General features: G+C 38.4%; 1 protein-coding gene across 2 annotated transcripts in view; it reads left to right on the top strand.

Moving 5' to 3' along the window:
- Positions 1–21,164, top strand: part of khdrbs2 (KH domain containing, RNA binding, signal transduction associated 2) — a gene marked incomplete at its 5' end in the record, with an annotated part of 64,977 nt that overhangs the window by 21,483 nt on the left and 22,330 nt on the right. For both annotated transcript variants that reach the window (XM_079854704.1, XM_079854705.1), the window contains 4 exons: positions 6,130–6,246; positions 11,034–11,180; positions 18,074–18,201; positions 19,758–19,956. In XM_079854704.1, coding sequence (XP_079710830.1) covers positions 6,130–6,246; positions 11,034–11,180; positions 18,074–18,201; positions 19,758–19,956 — 591 coding nt within the window. The remainder of the gene's footprint in view (positions 1–6,129; positions 6,247–11,033; positions 11,181–18,073; positions 18,202–19,757; positions 19,957–21,164) is intronic.

The following is a 21,164-nucleotide window of genomic DNA, read 5'->3' as shown; positions in this document are numbered from 1 at the left end:
TTTACTTCTTTCAAGTAATAAAGTATTCTCTTAAGTTTATAATCTGCCATTGAAAGTACATACGGGTGAGCGGTTCGAATGCCGGTCGCCATGTTGCCCCTCCATCTTGAAACTACATTAGCCAAAGAGGGACATACCTGTAAATTCAAGCTTCGCCTTTCGCGCTTTAGTGACACAGAGACGAATGCGAGGGGGAGATTACTCGCGACTGCCGGCAGATTTGAAAGATTGCTGATGGAGGATCACGCCTATTTTCGAGGACATGTAGCAGAGTCGCCAAGGAAGCGAAAGAGAGAATTAAAACGTCAACGCAACAGGCAAATCAGCAAGACTAAAGTCAATACTGGAGTAACTTTTCCCAGATGGAAAGAGCTCATGAGGAGCAAAGATTTTAAAACGGACGCAGAAGTTGCCTGCTTTCTTCTCGACAGGTAATTCAGCCTATTTGTGTAAATTCGAAGTTTTATAGTTGCTTGTCTAACCATAGCATGGTTGTGCATAACGCCAGAACGACCTCTAGTATAACTTGCGTTACTTTTCCTCGCGTCAATGGTGAAAAAGTATTGTTTACCTTGTAACATAAATCTGTGCTGCGACGGATCACAGGTGATAGTTTTAAAGGCGCAATTGGACGAAGTCGAACTGGAAGCCATGTTAATCTTGGAATAATACGGCCACCGTAGGAGTTAAAACGCCCTCGAAATTGAAAGGAACAGAAACTAATATTCACTGGGTAGTCATATACATAGATGGGGGAAAATATCACACAGTGTAGCTTTAAGGATCATGTGACACTGATGACTGGATGAATGACTGCTGAAAATTCATCTTTGCCATCACAGGAGTAAATTACATTTCTCAATTTTTCAGTAGAGAAGTTTTTTTTTTCTTTTCAGTTGTAATAATAATTCACAACATTAACATTTTTACTGGATTTTTTATCAAATAAATTCAGCCTCAGTGAGCATGAGACTTCTTTTAAAAAAAACCAAACATTTGAACAGTAATGTAAAAATATTCAAATATTCTATATTAGTCATTATTGCGAAGCCTTTTGGCTTATTCTGTTGTTAGAGGTGAATATTGATGAATATTGCCCAGTATTAAAGCTCTCCCTCTTCCTGCTAGCTCATTAGCCTCCTCTAACAGCCAACACTGGCTCTATGACTCTCATCTCTATTTAACACCATAGCACTCTGCCACTGTTTAAACCATTCTCTGCTAATACCCATGTCCATTGACTGTGGCCAAGCCATCTCTCCTGGCCATTATTACATCTCTCCCAGTCCTAGTCCCCAATAATAATCCTGCTATCAGCCAGTGCTAGACCTCGCTAGGAGCACAGCTGGCTTACACTGGCAGTAGTCATCTAACTCCATCTGTGGATCTTATCTGGTTTCACAGCTTATGGGAAGGGTGCTATGTTTCAGCCTCCAACTCAAACTGCACTAATGGTTATGTTAAGTGGTCACTTCGCCAGCTTTGGCTGGCAGCACATTTTGTTGTGAAGCCTGAGCAGTTTTGTGCCATTTTTTTGCTGAAACAGCCTTGAGGATATTTAGAAGTTTATTGGCTCTAGACATCATAGTCATTTATAGTGGATACGATGCAGACTGTAGCTGTTTCTGCAGTCTATAATTGCAAGTTTAATTGCCACAGTCTGAAACCTAAATCCGTAAATAACACAAGATGGCATGTGTCTTGTGCTTAAAGAAAAATGCTTTTTCCCTCATTTAAATAATTCCCACCCAAGGCATATGCAAAAACAAAAGGGTAAAGTCTGGTTAAGTTGCATTAGTACTGTGTTGTCACAATGTCCAAAAGTACCTGCACAATTTGTGCTTGTTAAGGTGTTTTGGGTTGATCAACTTGTTCTTCTTGACTGTAATTTTCTGGACTCGAACCGATATGGCAAAACTGATACCATAATTAGCGTAGTTACAGTAGTGTTTACAGCACCTCAGGAAGCCTCCGCAGCTGAAACTTGCCGATTATACTAAGGGCCGTTACATTTCTGTAACACATACTGTAAGTGGTAGTAGACCAATCACAACAGACTGGGGCCGGTCTACCAGTCAATACAGACTGTGGTTTTTGGATGGCGGGTTTTAAAGAAACCAAAACATTAAATGACACAAACATATTCTAGTAGACTGCATAAACCAAAATCTATGAACCTGTAAAGTAGCAAAATTAGACCCCTTTAATCTCTCTTTAGCTCAGTTGATTATATTCAGTCATTGTAAATTGGCAGCAGATTGAAACTTTACCTGTGTCCCTCAAGATCCCCTGTTCCAATGTTTTGGATGTGATGTTCATCAAAAATAGATTAGTATACTATTGTTTTTTCATGACAGATAAGAATATGTACTTTTGCTGAATGAAAGTGCAGATTAAAATAGGACTTAGATAACTATAGAGGAACAATTTGCATTAATTTGCATCTGTTGAGATTGGGAGAAGAGAAATGTTCTAGAACAGCACTCTTAGTGCACCACAAAATGAAATTCAGCATTAAGTTCACAATGCATTAGAGGGTAGGAGACAGATTTTAAACTCCTAAGACTCTTTCTGAAGAAGTTTGAATTAACAAGCAAAGCTGGTCTTAGTGCAGGGATTCTCAACCTTATTTGGTCTGTGACCCATTTTTAAGTTCCAAAATTCTTAAAAAACTCCACGTCAGAAAACTTGATGATCTCGCAGGCTTAATTCCTGGCAAAAAAAATGTCTATGGCAACTTCTCTTCTCTTCTCTTCTCTTCTCTTCTCTTCTCTTCTCTTCTCTTCTCTTCTCTTCTCTTCTCTTCTCTTCTCTTCTCTTCTCTTCTCTTCTCTTCTCTTCTCTTCTCTTCTCTTCTCTTCAAACCAAAATAACATACCAAATTTCATCTATGCTTATGCAGGGTAATTAAATATTAGTGATTATATTTGTTCCTTGAAAGAAAGAAAAAAGAAAGAGAGGAAATTTCATGAGCATGCATGGTTACGTTAATCCTCAATGGCGAAATATGCTTTTTGCCTGCATATTGTGTAGTTACAGCAGACATGACGAGTCAACAGAAATGTCTCCGATGGGATGTCTGTCAGTATGTGATGATGGTAAAATGTGTCTGGCGGCGATCATGCCAATATGAAGCTGATCAAGAGCTCAGTGGTCTTGAATGGCTTCTGAAAAGATTTTGACAGAGAAATCAATGTAATGCACATCAGCGAGCGCTGAGCGCAGGTGAAGGTCCCTGTCAAAGGGACTCAAGTGTGAAAAGTCATTTGTTCAGCCAGCCACACACACACACACACACACACACACACACTCTCTCTAAACTCACTGCGGGCTCCAAAAATAAGTGATTCTGCATGACAGCACAGTGAATAGCCATCCGGGCTTTTTAAGTCATCAATGAACACCGCAATGCATGCTTTCCCAGGATTTTTGCAGTGATTTCAGACGTACACACTGTTCCAGGCTCTAGAAGTGTGGGTTAGTGATCTATTCTCCATCACAACAGCACACCATGTGTACTTTCTTAGAAGTCACATTTGCTCATAATAAGCCAATGCGGTTTGACACTTACGCCTCCGGTTGTCAGGTTTATCATCCTCAGCCTGTCAGTGCTGCATAATGCCCATCATTCTGCGGCCTGCCTCTGCCGGGGACTGCGAGGGACAGCTTGCATCACTTCAAACCTCATCCAGCACTGAACTGTGCCCCCTAATAAAGCCTAAATTGCCCACCATGGAGCAGGAGAGTGACTCCGGACATTCATTAGCTTAATGAAAACAGGCCACTCCACTGCAGCCGCCCAGTGAGCATCTTCACACTGTAGCTGAGGCAACCATCTGCTCCGAGGCACCCAGCCAGCTGCAGAGTATTCCTGTCATACACACCCCACTGGAGGGGATGCAAACAGCACACCTCCACTCTGAGAGAGTCGGTCAGCACGCTTTGGCGCAGTGCTGCGGTGTTGCTAAATATACTGCCCTACCCACACCTCACCCTTTCACCTGAAACTGTTTGCATTTGCTTTGTGGCTCCAGCCAAATTCAGTGACAGTTCTTCTGCGTTCCACCAGCTAGAGTTCCCTACAGCTGCTTCTACAGCCTGGCTGGGAAGAGCATGTGTTGAGGAGTTTCCAGCAATGTGCTAGGCAGGGTATGTCAACATGTGTTATACCCAACTGTTTCATTCTGGCCGCCACAAATCAGCTAACCTTTGCAAATATTTGAAGGGCAAATTCTCTTCCCTTAGTAATGTCTGACTTACTGGTCTAAAAATTAACAGCAACTAGTAAACAGCAATTTCTCCAAAATGATGCAACTGTTTATGTGTTCCACACAGAATGCTTCATGTCTGTTATAGTTATGGATTGTCACAATTGTTGACTAGTACAACCTATATTTATTTATTTACACATTTTGCACTATAAAATTTGGCAAAACTCTTGCAGAGAAACCCATTTTAGCCATTTCTGGAAATGTTTTATTCTGTTTCTTAATGTCTTTTCCCATTTAGCGTGTGTTTTGTAAAATGGTGTGTCAAGTTAGTGAAAAATAGTGAGAGTGTATATTCTCTCTCTCTCTCTCTCTCTCTCTCTCTCTCTCTCTCTCTCTCTCTCTCTCTCTCTCTCTCTCTCTCTCTCTCTCTCTCTCTCTCTCTCTCGCTCTTTATGAATATATATCTGTGATATATATTTAAATCATGACAACAATAGTCTTGTCAATAGTCTATGAATATGACAGTGTTAATGTATTTGCTCTGATGTCATCTTGCTGCTGCAGAGCAATGGGCTTGCTACTGCCCAAAGATACACTGAAACACTGCTGTAAGTATGTAAGTAATGCTGTTGCTGCATGAATATGCATACATAAATCCCACAGCAGATCTAGACAGGTGGAGCTGGGGGTGGTGGAGGGTTTCAGGGGAACTCTGAGAGCTCGCTGCAGGGCTACCCTACAGCAACCTGAACCAGACTATTAAAATGTTAGGCAAACAATCTCATTGGCTGCAGGATCAGCAGAGGCCAATCAGTTTGTACCATGCAGTAATAATGTGATTGCTTGCAGTACCTATCAACCATCTAGAGTTTTATGACTGAACTAGATACATGTGTATATATATAACTGATATAGTGATCAGAATCTGATGACCAGAAACAACAATCTGTTTAGATGCATTTTCAACATCCAAAAGATCACTATCTTATTCTGTTTTATTGTCCTTAGTAAAGACAGTGAAAAATGCCTTTTTAAAAGGTTTCTCAAAAACATATTAAATCTAAAGTGAATTTAGAGGGGCTGCTGGCTAAGGGGATTGTGGCAATACATCAGAAAAAGTGATGAACACTGAACATGAGCAGACAGTGATGAAGTGACACTGTTATAAAGGGAATTTGATGCACCATTTTATACAAGGGCACTTTTTCTTTCAATGGCAGCATTTATTGACTACTTACAATTTGTTTTTATCATGGGCATTAGACAATCCTCAGCAGCCCAAATCTGATTGTAATGTATAAGACTCTGTAATTCTTTGAAGATACAGTTGTATGATGCACAGATGTGAGTAAAAAATGGTGATGACCAAGTGTTCTCAATGACCGCTGATCTGCTGTGCAACTGAAATGTTAGTTGCTGCCTCAAGGCAGTTGCTGGATAGCTCATCATCTGGGTAGTATTACTTGAATCCCCATTGGAAATGAACTCATTACATTATGCCTCATTCAAGCATGGACTCCTGGATCGTTTTGAAGATCCCTTTTGGCATTTGGTACATGTTATAATATCTCTGAAAGCAGTGGAGCCCAACCACTGACCCCAAACATCGATTAGACACATGAGTGGCTACAGTGCCCTACAGAAACAGGTGTAGACTCTCACATCTTTTTTAATCGTTTCTGACAAACTTTTACAAAAAATGTGCAAATGGCAGAAAAATACATTTGATCGACGACTGCCACAGATTTAATTTTAAACCAGAAAAGAATTTTTCATTCTCTCACTGTAACTGGTTTTGTGCATGATGAGAAAAACCAAATGTTTTTTTTTATTATTGACTGTGAGGTAACTGAGGCAACCGTCTAAGAAGCAGGCAGTGTGAGAGACCAACCTATTGCCTTTTCTCTCCTTATTACAGTTTAATTTTGTTGGGAAACTGCTGGGGCCCAGGGGCAATTCCATGAAAAGATTACAGGAGGAAACAGGAGCAAAGATGTCCATCCTCGGCAAGGGTTCAATGAGGGATAAAGGCAAGGTAAGATGACTGGCAACAACTCTCTTTTTTCGCCATGTGTACTGTATAAATTTAATGTTTCATTAATGGTTTGGGAATTATTATTAATGACATTGATATGTTTTTTTAAACATAAATGCCATAACTAAATCAGCATATTTACTAACAGCTTGCGCCAGCGCAAACCTTCTTTTGGCTTTAAAAAATACTGTCAAGATTTACTAAAGCCACGCAGTGAAATATTAGCGCTGAAAAGGCGTGGACAGTTGTTTTTGCGGCTGACCTTATTGCATATGCATTTCCATTTAGACACAAAATTTATGGGAGGAGCGTATTTAAATGGATGACGCAAGGTGATTTCCTAAGGTTTGCTGGTCAATTTACTGGTATTTGCGCCATTATTTACTGACCAAAAAAGCATGTCTTAAACCAAACGCTACTTTGTGCTGCTCTTGATAGATTGCATTGGTCATTATGGAAATGATCCGGCTGTGTCTGCGTTCTTTAATTTGTGCGTCATCAGTAGATCTCATACAGAACTTTCCATTCCCATCCCATCAGCGCTTTTATGGGATTGCGCTCTCACGCTAATTTGCCCTGTTTAGTAAATCTGACCCTAAATATCTAAGCTAACTACAGTACTTATGGCAAAAGCAACTGCATTTATTCCAGTGCAGAGTGTTTTATCCCTTAAATCCTGTAAACCTTTCATTTCTGTGAGTCTAACAAGCATCAGAGCTGACAGAGCAAAGTGTGAGAGGACGCTGAGACTGAAGATCATTACCTGCACATATGCCCCTAGATAGAGGGGGAACTGCTGTTTTAGCATTTACTGACGTTGTACACATTCTTGAAAAGAGAAGTATACATCTCAAACAATACACAGGTCAGTGCGCTATTATTTGTGATAAAGTAATGCACATGGTAGGACTTGCACAATAACTGAATGATATTTGCATAAAAGAGCAGTTTACTAATTTCATTGTCAATGTTTTTCGCCCATGAGTGAGTGGGTAAATGATTAAACATTGACTCACAAATTGTGTGATTTGGCTGAAAATAAAGCCTGTTCTCTCTCATTCAGCTCAAAAGCTGTCATGAAATGGTTTGATTAGCATAGTTTTCTTTCTAGTGTTGACATATTTCCTATTGAAACAGAAAGTTGGGGACATATAGACTTTAGTTCGGACATTGCAGTAAGGTTTCTGATAGGCTGATGAAGATATAATGAGGATATGCCTGTTAGTGGAACATGTACATTTTTTTTGATGATTTTCCTGTGCATTTTACTACATTTAAAAAAATGTATCTGTAAAAAGATGACTTTGTCTGTGAATTAGCAAATACACATGGATTAAAATCCACAAAACTCCTATTTTGATTTCATGGGGTCTTTGAATGTTGATATGACAACTCCTCAGACTTAGGGTTAGGGTTAGCTAACCCTAACAGACTTATGTTTGGTGTTTTGGAAAAAAATGATCAGTGTTTGTTTGGAGGATCAACTATATCCCTGTTATAAAGGAGCTGTTGAGGCTATTCACTATATGGATCTTTCTCAGTGGAACTATTTTATACGTGCTTTGGATTGAGCGGTGGTGAGTGAAATGTTCAGCCAAACAGCTGCCCTAAGAGACATGCTGGTCATTTGCCTAGCCAGAGAATCGTTCCAAATTTAATAGTTCTCGGTTTGCTGCTCCTATCATCTCATGATAGGCCATCCTGAATTCCCCAGTTCAATAAATTGTTCATTTTAATTAAATTTTTATTGAATGTGACTCCATTGAATTAAAAACATTCATATCAAGCAAATATTCGTTTTCTTTCATAGTGTATGAAATAGAATAATTCAATAAGCAAAGCGAGGATGTGTGCTACAGCGATTTTTACTGCTGTCAAGGGGTGTAGTTAGGCACAACTGAAGCATGGAGACGTGACATTCGGTTGATGTGTGCATGTTGAATTTTGTTCATCCAAGAACAAAACTTTTTTTTAACGACGCAAAGATGAGAATTAAACTGAAGAATTGTTTTCTACAAAGTCACCAGTAAATTTCTGTTTGTGCGATCAGCAATGCATCTACAGTTATCTGAGATGAATTATTTACACAAAATCTGCTTTGACCTCATTTGGTCTCTGAAAAGTGTTCAGAACTTGTTAGAGGAATGAAATGTAGTATACAGTGCAAAATCCTGTGTCTTGTTCACATACCACCTGCAATCTATTTTTACCAGGTGCTGCAAGTATGCTTTAGCGCTGTGATTCTTTTCAGCTAAAAAAACTCCTTTCTATTTAAATTAAGCTCTATAATTATTTTTTTTTTTATCTCCTCTTTTGCATGCACACATACATACATGTGTTTCTGTGTATTTGTGGCCTCGCGTCCATTTCTACATTTGCATCGCCGCAAACTGGAATCGCGTTGTGCACACAGCCCCAAATTTACCATTATCTGATTTACATAATTCCTTAAGTGAATTGCGTTCTCAAGCAATACAGATAGCATGCAAATAAAAGATTATTTTATGGCCGTAATGCTTTCTTAATTAATTACCCCTCAGACTTTAAACATACATTATGCATTTTGTTTAAAATCTGTCGTCATTGCAATAACTTCATAGAAACAAACAAGACCAGTGTCTTACAGTATGATCTTATTGACAAATGCCTTATATTGTTAAATGCTAAAAAGGTGTCCAAAGAAACAAATGAGACCGGAATATGCATTGTTTTTTTCCAAATAGCTGTGTGGGGTTTCTACAAGCAGACAGAGTGTTCTTTTTTACGTTTTATAAACACACTTTTCACTGGAATTTCACACTCTTGACAATGCAGATGAACCGTGGTCTGAAATCTATTTAAATTTATGGCAGAACTCAAACAAGAGCCTGTTGGATTGTTTTAAATCCCAAAGGCAATCATTAATGCAAACATATTCCATTATAAAGAGTCACCTTGAGCTAGTACAGGTTTGTTATACATATGAAATTAAGAGTCTGCCTTGCATCTTTATGGCCATAGATTTGTCTGTGCAGTATCTGAGAGTCCTACTGAGGTCTTCGTATAAAAGACTCTCCTCATCCAGGGTTTAACAAAGCGAAAAAATATTGCATTTGGAATAATTCCCTCGGCAGGTAGATGAACAGCATGTGTCTGAGTGCAGCAAATTGGCAGGAATTTGGACATTACATTCACCACCATGCAAAAAGACATTTGTGTATCACAAATCTTAATCTGGGGATAGACACAAATGTTATAGCAGAAACATTTAACTCATATCCTTAATTTTTATGTAAGACAAAAGTAGATGCCTTTTAGGAGTAGATTTTATTTAGCTCTATAATATTTTGTTCGAATGTTTCAAAACTGAGCTCTTTAACTCCGTAGGGGTACTGGATAACTGTCAAGCTTATAAGTGTCAGATTCGCTATTTGTACTTTACTGGGAATAAATATGAGGAACCCTTCATTTTGTCATATTTGAAGAGGATTCTGCTGTGCTTAGACATGCTTACTTGAGTGCCTTTTGAAATGAATCCTGGGAGACAGGCCTACCTTTTGAAACAACAGAACATTTTCTTCGTGGATTGACATGAAAGGAAAGTTAAAGCTTTCAGACTTGAAGCCGAACAAATGTCATCTGACGAACAGTTTTCCAGGACTGGAAATGAGGCGGCAGCCTTTTCACCGTCTCCTGCCTCTACTTTTGTCTGTCTGTCCATTTTTAAGTCAATCTGGAGACACCCACAGTGCCAACGCCTACACACATATATTTGTGTCTACTCACAAAATTACCATCTGAACCATCTCATCTGCACAATTCGTCAGCTGGCGTATACCGGAGCCCAACAAAATATGATTACGCCTCTCAGAAATGTTGTGAAAGCTTAAGTGTCTCCTGACCTTTTGTCCATGCAAAGCATGATGGAAAAAGTGCTTGGGTCACTTTGACATGATACAGAGATGACATCAGTAAGTGTTTATTAAAGCTGAAGGGGCTACAAGGGCCCGTATCAGTGATCAGGCTTCTATGTCATCAAAGCCCTTCTGTCTCAGCCACAGCCGAACGGTAATCAACATAAAACAGAAACGCTGTCTGCCGTAATTACAAGCTTTCGGAAGTTTCAAGTTTTGTGAAGAGCCACAGAACACCTTCAGCAATCAGAGAGAATTGAAAAACTGAATACCTCTGTTAAATATCACCCTTTTTTTGCTTTTCCAATGGCAGGATTTAATCAGAAAGGTGACAGTGTAAATTTATTTCTGACAAAAAGCCCTCAGGCAGATTTAAGCTTAATGATTTGAATCTACGTTCCCATTATCTGTGTTACAGAGTAAAGGTGTTGATAGGTTCCATTGTTCACAAAAAAAACATTTTATGTTTTAAAAAACATAAAAAGAGCTTCTTTCATAAGGGGATAATTCACCTAAAAATTTCCATTCTGTCACTTTCGTGTTGTTCCAAACCTATATGATTTCATTTCTTTTGTGGAACAAAAAGATGTTTTTTTTTTTTGTGCACACACAATGAAAACCAATGTGGTCCAGAGTTGCTTCAATAAGTCAGTCAGTCAGTCAATAATTGTTCCACAAAAGTCATACAGGTTTGAAAAGACATAAGTAATTAGTAAATGATGACAGAACTTTCATTTTTGGGTGAACTATCCCTTTAATGCCTTTCCAGTTCACTCTCAGTTCAAAATATGCATAATACGGTTTGGAGGAAGAAAAGCTCTCTTTATCTAATTCATTAATGATATGATTAATTCTTCACACAGAATTCCTGACTTGATGTTTTTCCATCTCTAGGAGGAAGAGCTAAGAAAAAGTGGAGAGGCGAAATATGGCCATTTGAGCAACGATCTTCATGTTTTAATTGAAGTTTTCGCACCACCTGGAGAAGCCTATTCCCGCATGAGCCATGCCCTGGAGGAGATTAAGAAATTCCTTGTTCCAGTAAGTTTATATACTTGAATTCCTTGAAAGAGATGGGGAGCTGGAAGCCAAGATGAGATGAGTACACTAACCAGTGCTGAACTCTAGTGCTCTCTCCTGCATGCATAAATTTGCCTATGTTTAGTGCAAGGGGAAAAAGAGATTATAGAGTTATGCATATGATTATATATAAAAGAATTGGATGTTGAATATGTTGGAATTGGCTGAAAATACTGCTAGTTTCTGATAATATCTTTTCAAAATTAACTTAATTTTCGGTTATGAATTTTCTTTTTTTTTCTTTCTTTTTATATGTATATATTACCACTGTTTTAAAGTTTTGCTCAGTATGGGTCAACATTGAAATTTTTTATATAATTAATACTTATATTCTTCAAGGACACATTCAATTTTTCTAAAAGGACCGTCAAGACATTTACTGAAGATTTTTCCAAAAGATTTCTATTTCAAATAAATGCAGTTCTTTTGTACTTTCTACTTATCCAAAAATCCTGAAAAAAATTTATATTACACAAAATTGTTTCCACAAAAATATTAAGCAGCACAACCGTTTTCCACTGTGATAATAATAAGAAATGTTTCTTGAGCACCTAATCAGAATATTTGAATGATTTCTGAAGGATCAAGCAAGTTGCTGAAAATTCTGCTTTGCCATCACAGGAAACATATATTAAAATAGAAAATTATTTTAAATTGTTATAATATTTCACAATATTATTGTTTTTACTGTATTTTTGATCAAATAAATGCAATCTTGGGGAGCATGAGACTTCTTTCTAAAACAATAAAAAATCATACCGACCCCAAACTTTTGAACAGTAGTGTATACTCACTAGCTTATACTTGTTAGTAATATTAATAATTAGTCATATTAATTTGACACATTAATCTCCTTTGAGAGCTCCAGGACTGACCTTGTCTATGCACTATAAGCATGGGTATTCATTTAAAGTTACAAGGGGTCTGGTCTCTATCTTTCCCAGCTGAGGTCTGGACAATTCTTTTTTGGAAGAGTTATACATTTCCATCGGGGCAGCCGTAGTATTTTGTTAAAGAAAAAATTATTAAACACTCAAAATAGTCATCAAAGAATATAATCTTGGGCCCCGAGAGCCAAAGTAGTGATGAAAAGTATGGACCGTTTTTATATTTTGTTCAAAGTAATAAACTATTAAAAATAAACAACGTACTTAATCTACTGTAATAATCAAAACTCTCATCATGAGCACAAAACAAAGTTAACTAGTAATTTCAAAGTTTTTTTGTCTTCCCTTGCCATCTTTAAAGGAACCGTATGTAAGAAATGTATTTCAATTAATCATAAAATGGCCCTGATATGTCACTAGACATTAAGAAATCATGTTCATTTCAAATACTTATATCACTGACAACAGTAGTCCGGCCAGGATATTGTCATTTAAAAGTGAAGTTGCAGCCCTCAACTGATGTTGAAATTGTCATGTTGTGTTTTGGCCTGATGCGCCTCCCTCCACCTATCTACTAATCACGAAGTCAGTAGTGTTTTGGCATCCGGGTTGCCAGCTCTGCTCTAGTTACCACAGCTGCAGCTACAAACGTGTCGGATAAAAAATGTCTAACGTTACGAAACCTAAAAGACCTCGTTATGAATCTGAAATACGTTGTGACAAAGTCCGAAATAAAACAAGGATTTGTATAGGAGATGCCTCTGAAAGATGGAGACGGCTGAAAACGGAGAAGAATTTGAAGACAGACGCCAACGTTGCTAATTTTCTCCTCATCTCTCATGAAGCATAAACATAATTAACAGAAAAACGTACTGTGTAGGACTCGTCACTTGCCATTGGAAGCTCCTTGTAGCAGCCTACGTTCCTGCTAGATCCTGCAGCCTAGCTGGCAACCTCGAGTCAGGGGGAGGGGGAGGGGATACACCGCTCTACAGTAATTTGAAAGTGATTGCAGTACCAGTTTTGGCCACAATCTTACATACGGTTCCTTTAAATAATTTTCCAAATTATAGCATTGTTTATTATGAAATGCTCCTAAAACACCTGCAGCTCTTATTGTGCTGCTTTACATCTTTAGCGAGAGAGAGAAGCAACGCACATAGAATGGAAAGGGCTTGAATGAAGCACGTTTTCTCTAGATAAAAATATCAGAGGATGTAGCGCTGAAAGATCATGACCGTAAACGACCCCGAGCACTTGTGGTGTCAACCGCTCCGTTGTTTTGACACAGTGCTCACTTTAAATTGTTGAAATGGTAAAATGGCGCAATTACTGTATGTCCCAATTATGGAACAAAGCCGGGATCCGTTTCGCCATTTGAATACCACTCCTATAAAGTCTAGACTATAAATATTAATGAAGCAGTATGAAGTGTTGGCCTCAGGAAGGAAGTACTCAAGGAGAGATTCCCTATATTCGCCTCTTGGGCCACATCTTTGTTAGCCTGACGTCGTCATACTCAGATTCTAGTCAGAATATGAGTCTGATACTGCTCCATTGGGCTGTGATTGAGGGGCGTGTTTCAACCGAACCAGGAAAGAAAACGCCTCTGCACTCAATTGGATAGACCTACAACCAATCAGAGCAACGGAGTAAGTGACGTATGTTCTTCATTCATCTTTCCGATCTCAATTCTCCAGCGGCAGTCATCTTTGTTGTAAACAAATTCAACCCAAGCGCTCTTTGGTGACGTGGATGATTACGTTGCTGTTGATCATCTGTCCATCATCGTATAAAGCCCGCCCTGACAATTTGATTGGTCCGAACAGCTCTGGTTCGAGCATTGTTGCTCCTCAACGGATCAAGTCCAGACTGAACTTCCCGACCTCAAATGTTGTGGGCGGGGTTAAGTTCGGCTGGCATCCAGGTTACATCTTTGTATCTTTCAGAGCACTGATCTGGTTACATCCTCCATATGTATTTCTGTCAGTGGTTAACCATGTTTTATCTTTATGCCCACTGCAGAATACCAATTAGATAAGTTTTCAATCTCAATAGCTCTGTTCCAAAACATAGTGAGCTAACTCTGTAGACACGCTTCTGACATAATTATGATGCCTCCTTTTTTCAGCCAAATTCTAAGGAACTGCGTGTATCCATTTCAGTTAGCATGCTGCAATAAAAGCAGCTGCGTATGTAGGCAGCTCATTAGGGTTTGAAGCTAATGTCTTTATGTCTTTCCTTCTTTGAATGTGTTTATACATTTATCTTTGTCAGAAAGCTTGATTCCTGTCAGGATTAAAGGACTGTGCTGACATCTCAAGATGGTGCACTTTGAAGTGTTAATTGTATCCAGGCAGCCATGTGAATTAAAATATTTCTTGATATTTCACAGCATTTGTTTTATAGAGACATGACATTACAAATTCACTATGGCCCATTTGTAATTAACAATTTTGCTATTTGTGTAATTCCATTGAAAACAAACCTTAATGCTATGGCACACATGACATTCTAGAGAATTGTGTGCTTCTGACTTTGTTGCAATAGTTTCAGGAAGCCCTTTTCTGTTACAGCATCACAATGCCCTTGTGCACAAAGCAAAGTCTATTAAGAAATGTTTTACTGAGTGTAGAGTGTGGAAGAATTTAACTGACCTGCACCAAGCTCAGACCTGAACACCTAGCCACTGTGACTGGGATGAATTGGAACGCAGACTTTGAGCCAGAACACCTCACTCAACATTATTACCTGTCATTGGTGATGCTCTAGTGTCTGGATTGGAGAAAATCCCAGCATCCATGTTTTAACATCTGCTGGAAAACCTTCCCAGAAAAGTGTAAGCTTTTAGCAAGGGGAGACTCAACTATACAATAATGCCCATGGTTATGAAATTAAATGCTCAACACTACAGTTAATAAGATTTTTAAAGGGGTCCTATTATGCTTTTCCACTTTTTCAACTTTAGTTAGTGTTTAATGTTGCTATTTGAGCATGAAAAAGATCTGCAAGGTTACAAAGCTCAAAGTCCAATCCAGAGGGAGATATTATTATATTAACAGAATCCCCTTTTCAAGAACTACAAAGCGATTTTTCCAGATCTTATGAAGTCACAATTGTACTAATTTAAATAATCCCCACCCTCGGAATACACAAAAAAGGGGACGAGGCCTGGTTGAGCTGCATTAGAGAAGACATTGTTCAAAGAGACACTGTTTTTTCCAAAACTCATTTGTTTGACCTTCCTAAGGCTGACGAACTTAGATTGGTTAAAACTTATTTCCCGAACATTATAACCCCAACGTTTATTTTATGGAGAACAACTTGTTTTCTGTTGCTTTTGTAAGCTCTCACTTTTGTAAGACGGTGGCCACTCCTTGGGACAATTAACCATGGTTTTGTGATCGATTACTGTTTGTATTACCTTAGTTTTCCGACAAATATCACTATTAAATGGTGGATAACATCGTATCTATAATGTATAACAAAATTACAAAAAACATACCACTTTGAAACGTCCTGTGAAATCCGTGCTTGTAAAGTCTTTGCATGAAATCCATTCTGCATGATCCTCTTGTTCGTTAACATTGTCAGGGTCTGAATCGGCTCGAATTAGTTTGAAATTGACGCCATCCTCAATATTTACACTAGAGAAGAACTTGCTGTTATGGAGGGCTGAGACATTTCTCGAACACGCGCTTAATTTGTTTGTAAATCTATATTATTCTCATACAATAAAGCTGCACACATATTACCTTTAGCTCTGGATTAAATTGCACTATGAATTGTGAAGTTCCATTGAATGAATTTTATAATTCCAGCTAAGCAGTGGTTAACATAGTATAAATATGTCTTTAAAAACCAAACAAACAAAATGCCTTTGCAGCCTGGACTACTGATAGGCCCAAACCTTTGTTGATAAGGCCTACAGAAAGCCCATTATGTGAATACGATTACGCAACCTCACACATTGCCTCAGAAAAAGAGTGAATCATGCAAAACGCAGCATCTTTAGTAGGTGTGAGTGGGTTCTCCTCAGCAGCAGCACTGTACGTCTATTGACTGTAGTCTCATTAAGAAGGAAACTGGGTAACTGATTTTGTAGGAGGAAGTCTTCTTCATTTACCATTAATACATGAGAGGATGTAGACACTCGTACAGAGACTGAGAAGCAAAAAGAAGTTCATTCTATCTTTTTTATTCTGACTGTACGCAATTTGACCTGGTGTTTCTAAGACTCACTGTTTATATCCTGAATCAATGCATTACCTCTGTTATTAAATCTGATTCAGAACATAATCAGCTTCACCACGAGACACTCTACATAAGGAATCCATCAGAATTCTCATTGCATCTGATCAGTATAAAATACATTTCTGTCAGTCTGTGTGTTGCCCTAATTTCTCAAGGCAAGGAATGCAGTCAGACTGTTTAGGTGCTACGACATGGACTTCTCTGGCAACAGCTAATGCTGATCCAAGCACAAAATCCACCTCACTTACCCATACCCTCCCACCTTTCAACCTGGTATAGAAACTCTAAAAATTCCTAACACTGGGTCTTGGATTTCTTTGGTGATTGTTTCTGTAGCTACTAAGAGGGTCTTCAGAGGACTGTGGACGGATCACCCCCTTAAAAAATCATTCTCAATTATCCTGTTTTACCAATTAGCACTGTGGCTGCTTTGTCAACAGTAGTGGATGGATATTTGTGTGGAGTTTTAGTAAATGCACTACCGTTTAAAAGTGTGGGGTCAGTAAGATTTTTGAGCATCAAATATTAGAATTATTTCTGCAGGATCATGTGACTGAAGACTGGAGTAATGGCTGCTAAAAATTCAGCTTTTTCACCACTGGAATAAATTACATTTTAAAATATATTCATTTTAAATTGTAATAATATTCACACAATAAAGCTGTGTTGACTGTATTTATAATCAAAGGCAGCCATTGTTAGCATAAGAGCTTAAGTAAAAAAAATCTTACTGACCACAAACTTATGAACGTTATATTTTTTCTTTTCTTTTTCCACAGTCAGGTATTTGTTAATGGAAAAATCCTAACAAAGCAGTCAAAAGTTTGTTCTTCTGACCATTGCAGTGTAATAGAGTCTTCAGTATTAAACTCTATTTATGCTCCATTTCTAAATTTTCTCTACTATACTCTTAATATTATAATGTTCAGTGGACACAGAAGCAGCTCTAATGCGGTTTTTATTGATTGTTGAGCATATCTCTGTGGAAAGGCCTTTCTCCTTTAGCTGCCATGTCTGATATTTGCCTGTACACAGCAGTTGTGCCAAACAGGATGGGAAATAAGTGGCTGGTGGAAATGAGGCTCCGTTTATCTGCCTGTGGCAGCGACATGATAATAAAATAAGCGCTATCCACTCTGTAATCGTCCTTGTGATTCAGGGCCCTGTCATGTTCAATCAAATGAGAGAGGGACTTTATAAATGCAGAAAGTGGAATTATTCTTTCACAACAATGCACTGATAGCTGATGTCAAACAAAGTTAATAAGCCAGTGCTCTATTTTTCTCCTGCCTCTATCATTCCTCTTACTCTAAATGAAAGATATGTGTGCATCACGGTACCTCATTTTACACCATATTTTCAGTGTGTGTTGGAGTGCGTGCCATTTTGTTAGTATGTATGCTAAAATGTTTATTGTCCTCGACATCTGAAAAACACTGGTTTCATTTTTTTTTTACCCATATTTTTTGTTTGAAGTCAGCAAAACTTTCTGGCAGTATTTTTAACATTCCCGGCCAACATTCTGGTTGTCTGGCAATGCATTTAAAGCTCAGTTGCTTTGATGCTGGTGTCTGCAAGATGTGCATCCAAGTGGATCATTTCTTTTTGCAGTGGTTGAAGAGAAGCATGTCAGATGAGATTCACAGGCAACACCTTTGCCTAGGTATATAAATGTGTTTTTTTTTATGGCAGGTTTGTTTTTTCCTCCCACAGGATTACAATGATGAGATCAGGCAGGAGCAGCTTCGTGAGCTCTCCTATTTAAATGGTTCAGATGACCCAAGCCGAGGAAGAACCACGCGAGGACGTGGCTTACGTCTGACCTCCACAGCCTCCACCCGGTACAGTCGCTTCACCCCATCACCCCTCTGAAGAATCATAGAAACCTTATAGCTCACCCAAATATGACATCATTTATTCACCTTCATGTCGTTCTAAAAATGATTTCTTCCAAGGAACACAAAACAAGAAATTCTTAAAGATATAAACATCTGATTTCATTTAAAATAATATGATAAAATATCATTCAAAAAAATCTCAGTTTTGACTCCGTAACATCTGCGCTCTGTTGGATCATGAAAGTGCCCTGAGGCTCAGTGTTATTAATCAGGTTAGCAGGTGAAGCTTTAATGGTTCTCATCAAAAGCATAACTTATATATACCATCATACATTATTTATACCATCTTTAATGTTTATTTCATAAATTCCACACTGCACTTGTTCTGGCTTGCTGGAGCCTCTGAAGATCCCTTTAGGATTCTCCCACAACAACGACAGCTTGCGTTACCTCAGGTAGTAATAATAGATTCAAAATATGATATTTCTGTTTACCGTTCCTGGCGGATAAAGCTATAAAGTGCTTCTTCCACTTGATGTGCTCCTTGTGGTGCCCTGAGAAGTCATTACCACACATCAGCATGGCAAAAACAACACTGACGAGGCCATTAGTCTCTGTAGGGTCTTTGGATTTGGATAGACTGAATGTGGATCTGGACAGACCGAAACATCTGCCATTCACCAGGGTTGCCAACTCCATCTGCCATGTTGCATCTGTAATCAGGTCGAATATTACTCTAGAAACAAACAACTTTACCCCTTGATTCATCCTAAAAACAGTAGCAGATCAAAATAAAGCTGTCTCTCATCGTAGTGAATGAAACAATGTGTTCTACAGGTCGGTTTTTGATGCCATGCTTCACTGCCACTGTTATAGTGTGTAACCAGAGCAGTGCTGTAAAAGAAAAGAGCTGAGGCAGTGAATATCACAATAGCTTTGAAAACTCATGGTTCACAGGGCTTTAATAGGCTGTCTGTGATGAAAACACTAGCTAACAGCAACCCACTATTATTGCACTGCAGCAAATGACTTCACACAAAATGCAAATTTTTCATCTGTAAACACTGGAGTTGTGCTGCACTAATTTTGCATAGTGCTGTCACTGCATGTGGTTCTGCATTACGGTTATATTACGGTAATGTCAGACAATTATGGGTAAATTTGGTGATGGACTGGAGACAAGTTAACACTTTTACTGAAGTGCCTAAGATAATGGCTACACTGTAAATTGCATATTCAGAAGAATCGAAATGGTTACACATTACATTATAGCTAATTGTACATAGACAAACTGTTTTGAATATGAAATTGAGATTTTTTTTTAATGGCATTCAATTATTGACATTATTGGAATATTGGTTCATGAATAATCTTTGTTGTATTTTAGCTCAATTTTAAATGTGCGCACACACACACACACACACACACACACACACACACACACACACACACACACACACACACATTTTTATTTTCATAAAAATAAAATAAGCAGTTAAAAAACAGAAAAATGCTATTTTGTGCTTAAAATCATATCATTCCATTTACTTTGTTTTTAGAGGTCGAGGAGGGGCCGCTCCACCCACTCCTCCTGGACGAGGAGCAGCAGCACCCAGAGGAACTGTGAGCACGCGCACCTCCGTCACCACACCAACACTAGCCAGAGGAGTCTCTGCACCCCGGACCAGAGGAACTACAGGGACCCCTGGATACAGAGCCTCTGTACTGCAGGCCACACACAAATCATATGATGACTACGTAAGTGAAGATTCAGTGTTTTAAATTTTTTATTTTGTTTTGTAGTGTTTACGTGTTTTAGTTAAATGGGGTGCATTTTCTACACCAAGAAATTGGTGAACATTTGCTGATGTTCTACTGTACATGACCAGAGTGAAGTTGATGTTTATTACTGAAAGTATTGCTTATACACCCACACAAACACATATAAACACACTCACAAAATAAAAGGCTTGGCAGAAGAAAGGTTTATGAATCCTTAAATCAAATCCACCAAGGTAAATGGGCAAAAACTCACAGGAATGGCCTTTCTATTTACCAAAGGTTGATGAATCAGTGGAGACAGAACCCATTTTGACAGATTGAATGCCTTAAGATGTTAGTCCACATGTTCACATACTGTAAAGAACAGCCATGTGGTACAAAAAGGAAAGCATCTGCTCACTCCATTGACTATTATTTGAAGGTGGCAATGAGTTTGACTAACATTTTCAGTATTATAATTAGGATTATTATTATTATCATTGTTATTAAAAAATAGTGGATCCTTTTCGCCATTTGTAGGACAACACCTCCACATTGCAGACGTTTCGCACCCAGGTGTGCACAAGGTTAGTTTTGAGAATTCTCTGCCAAGTGAACGTCAAACTCCAACCTAATGAAAAAAGCAATATCTCATGGATTCGATTCCCTCTGAGCTTTTGCCTAATGCAAAAGTCCTATATGTGCAGCACTGTGGCAGATTGGTCTGTCTGCATGGGGAAATGTTAGAGTACAGACTCATTACCAACGTGAATTGAGTTCTGCTGGAGAGCCTCTGTATTACTGGAGACATGAAAAACGTGGAAATATTTCTGAGTAATTGGGTCTTGGGTAGGCAGGTGGAGGAAAGTGGACCAGGAAATGAGTAGTTCACTAGGAACACTATTCCAAATCTAACCTTGCCCATCTTCAACCTCAGGGAGTTTTCCCTAGAAAATTTGAGAATTCCAATAGTTATTTGTGGAAATATGTGTTTAATAGTATGCATATCTTCATGTCTTCTATAATTTTCTATACATAATACACACATAGAGAGAGATTTGAATCTGGAAATTGCATCTTGTATTAACTATTCACATTTCATTGATAAGAATCATTTTATAGGATTCAGTATCTTTATGAATCATATTAAATGTGCACGATTAACGCAACAGCAGAAAAGTTATATTACAGTAATATCAAACAAT

This window comes from Squalius cephalus (assembly GCF_949319135.1).
Source record: "Squalius cephalus genome assembly, chromosome: 21".
In the NCBI taxonomy this organism is placed as follows: Eukaryota; Metazoa; Chordata; class Actinopteri; order Cypriniformes; family Leuciscidae; genus Squalius; species Squalius cephalus.
The sequence above is the reverse complement of the archived record's forward strand: the minus strand, read 5'-3'. Positions and strand labels throughout refer to the sequence as shown.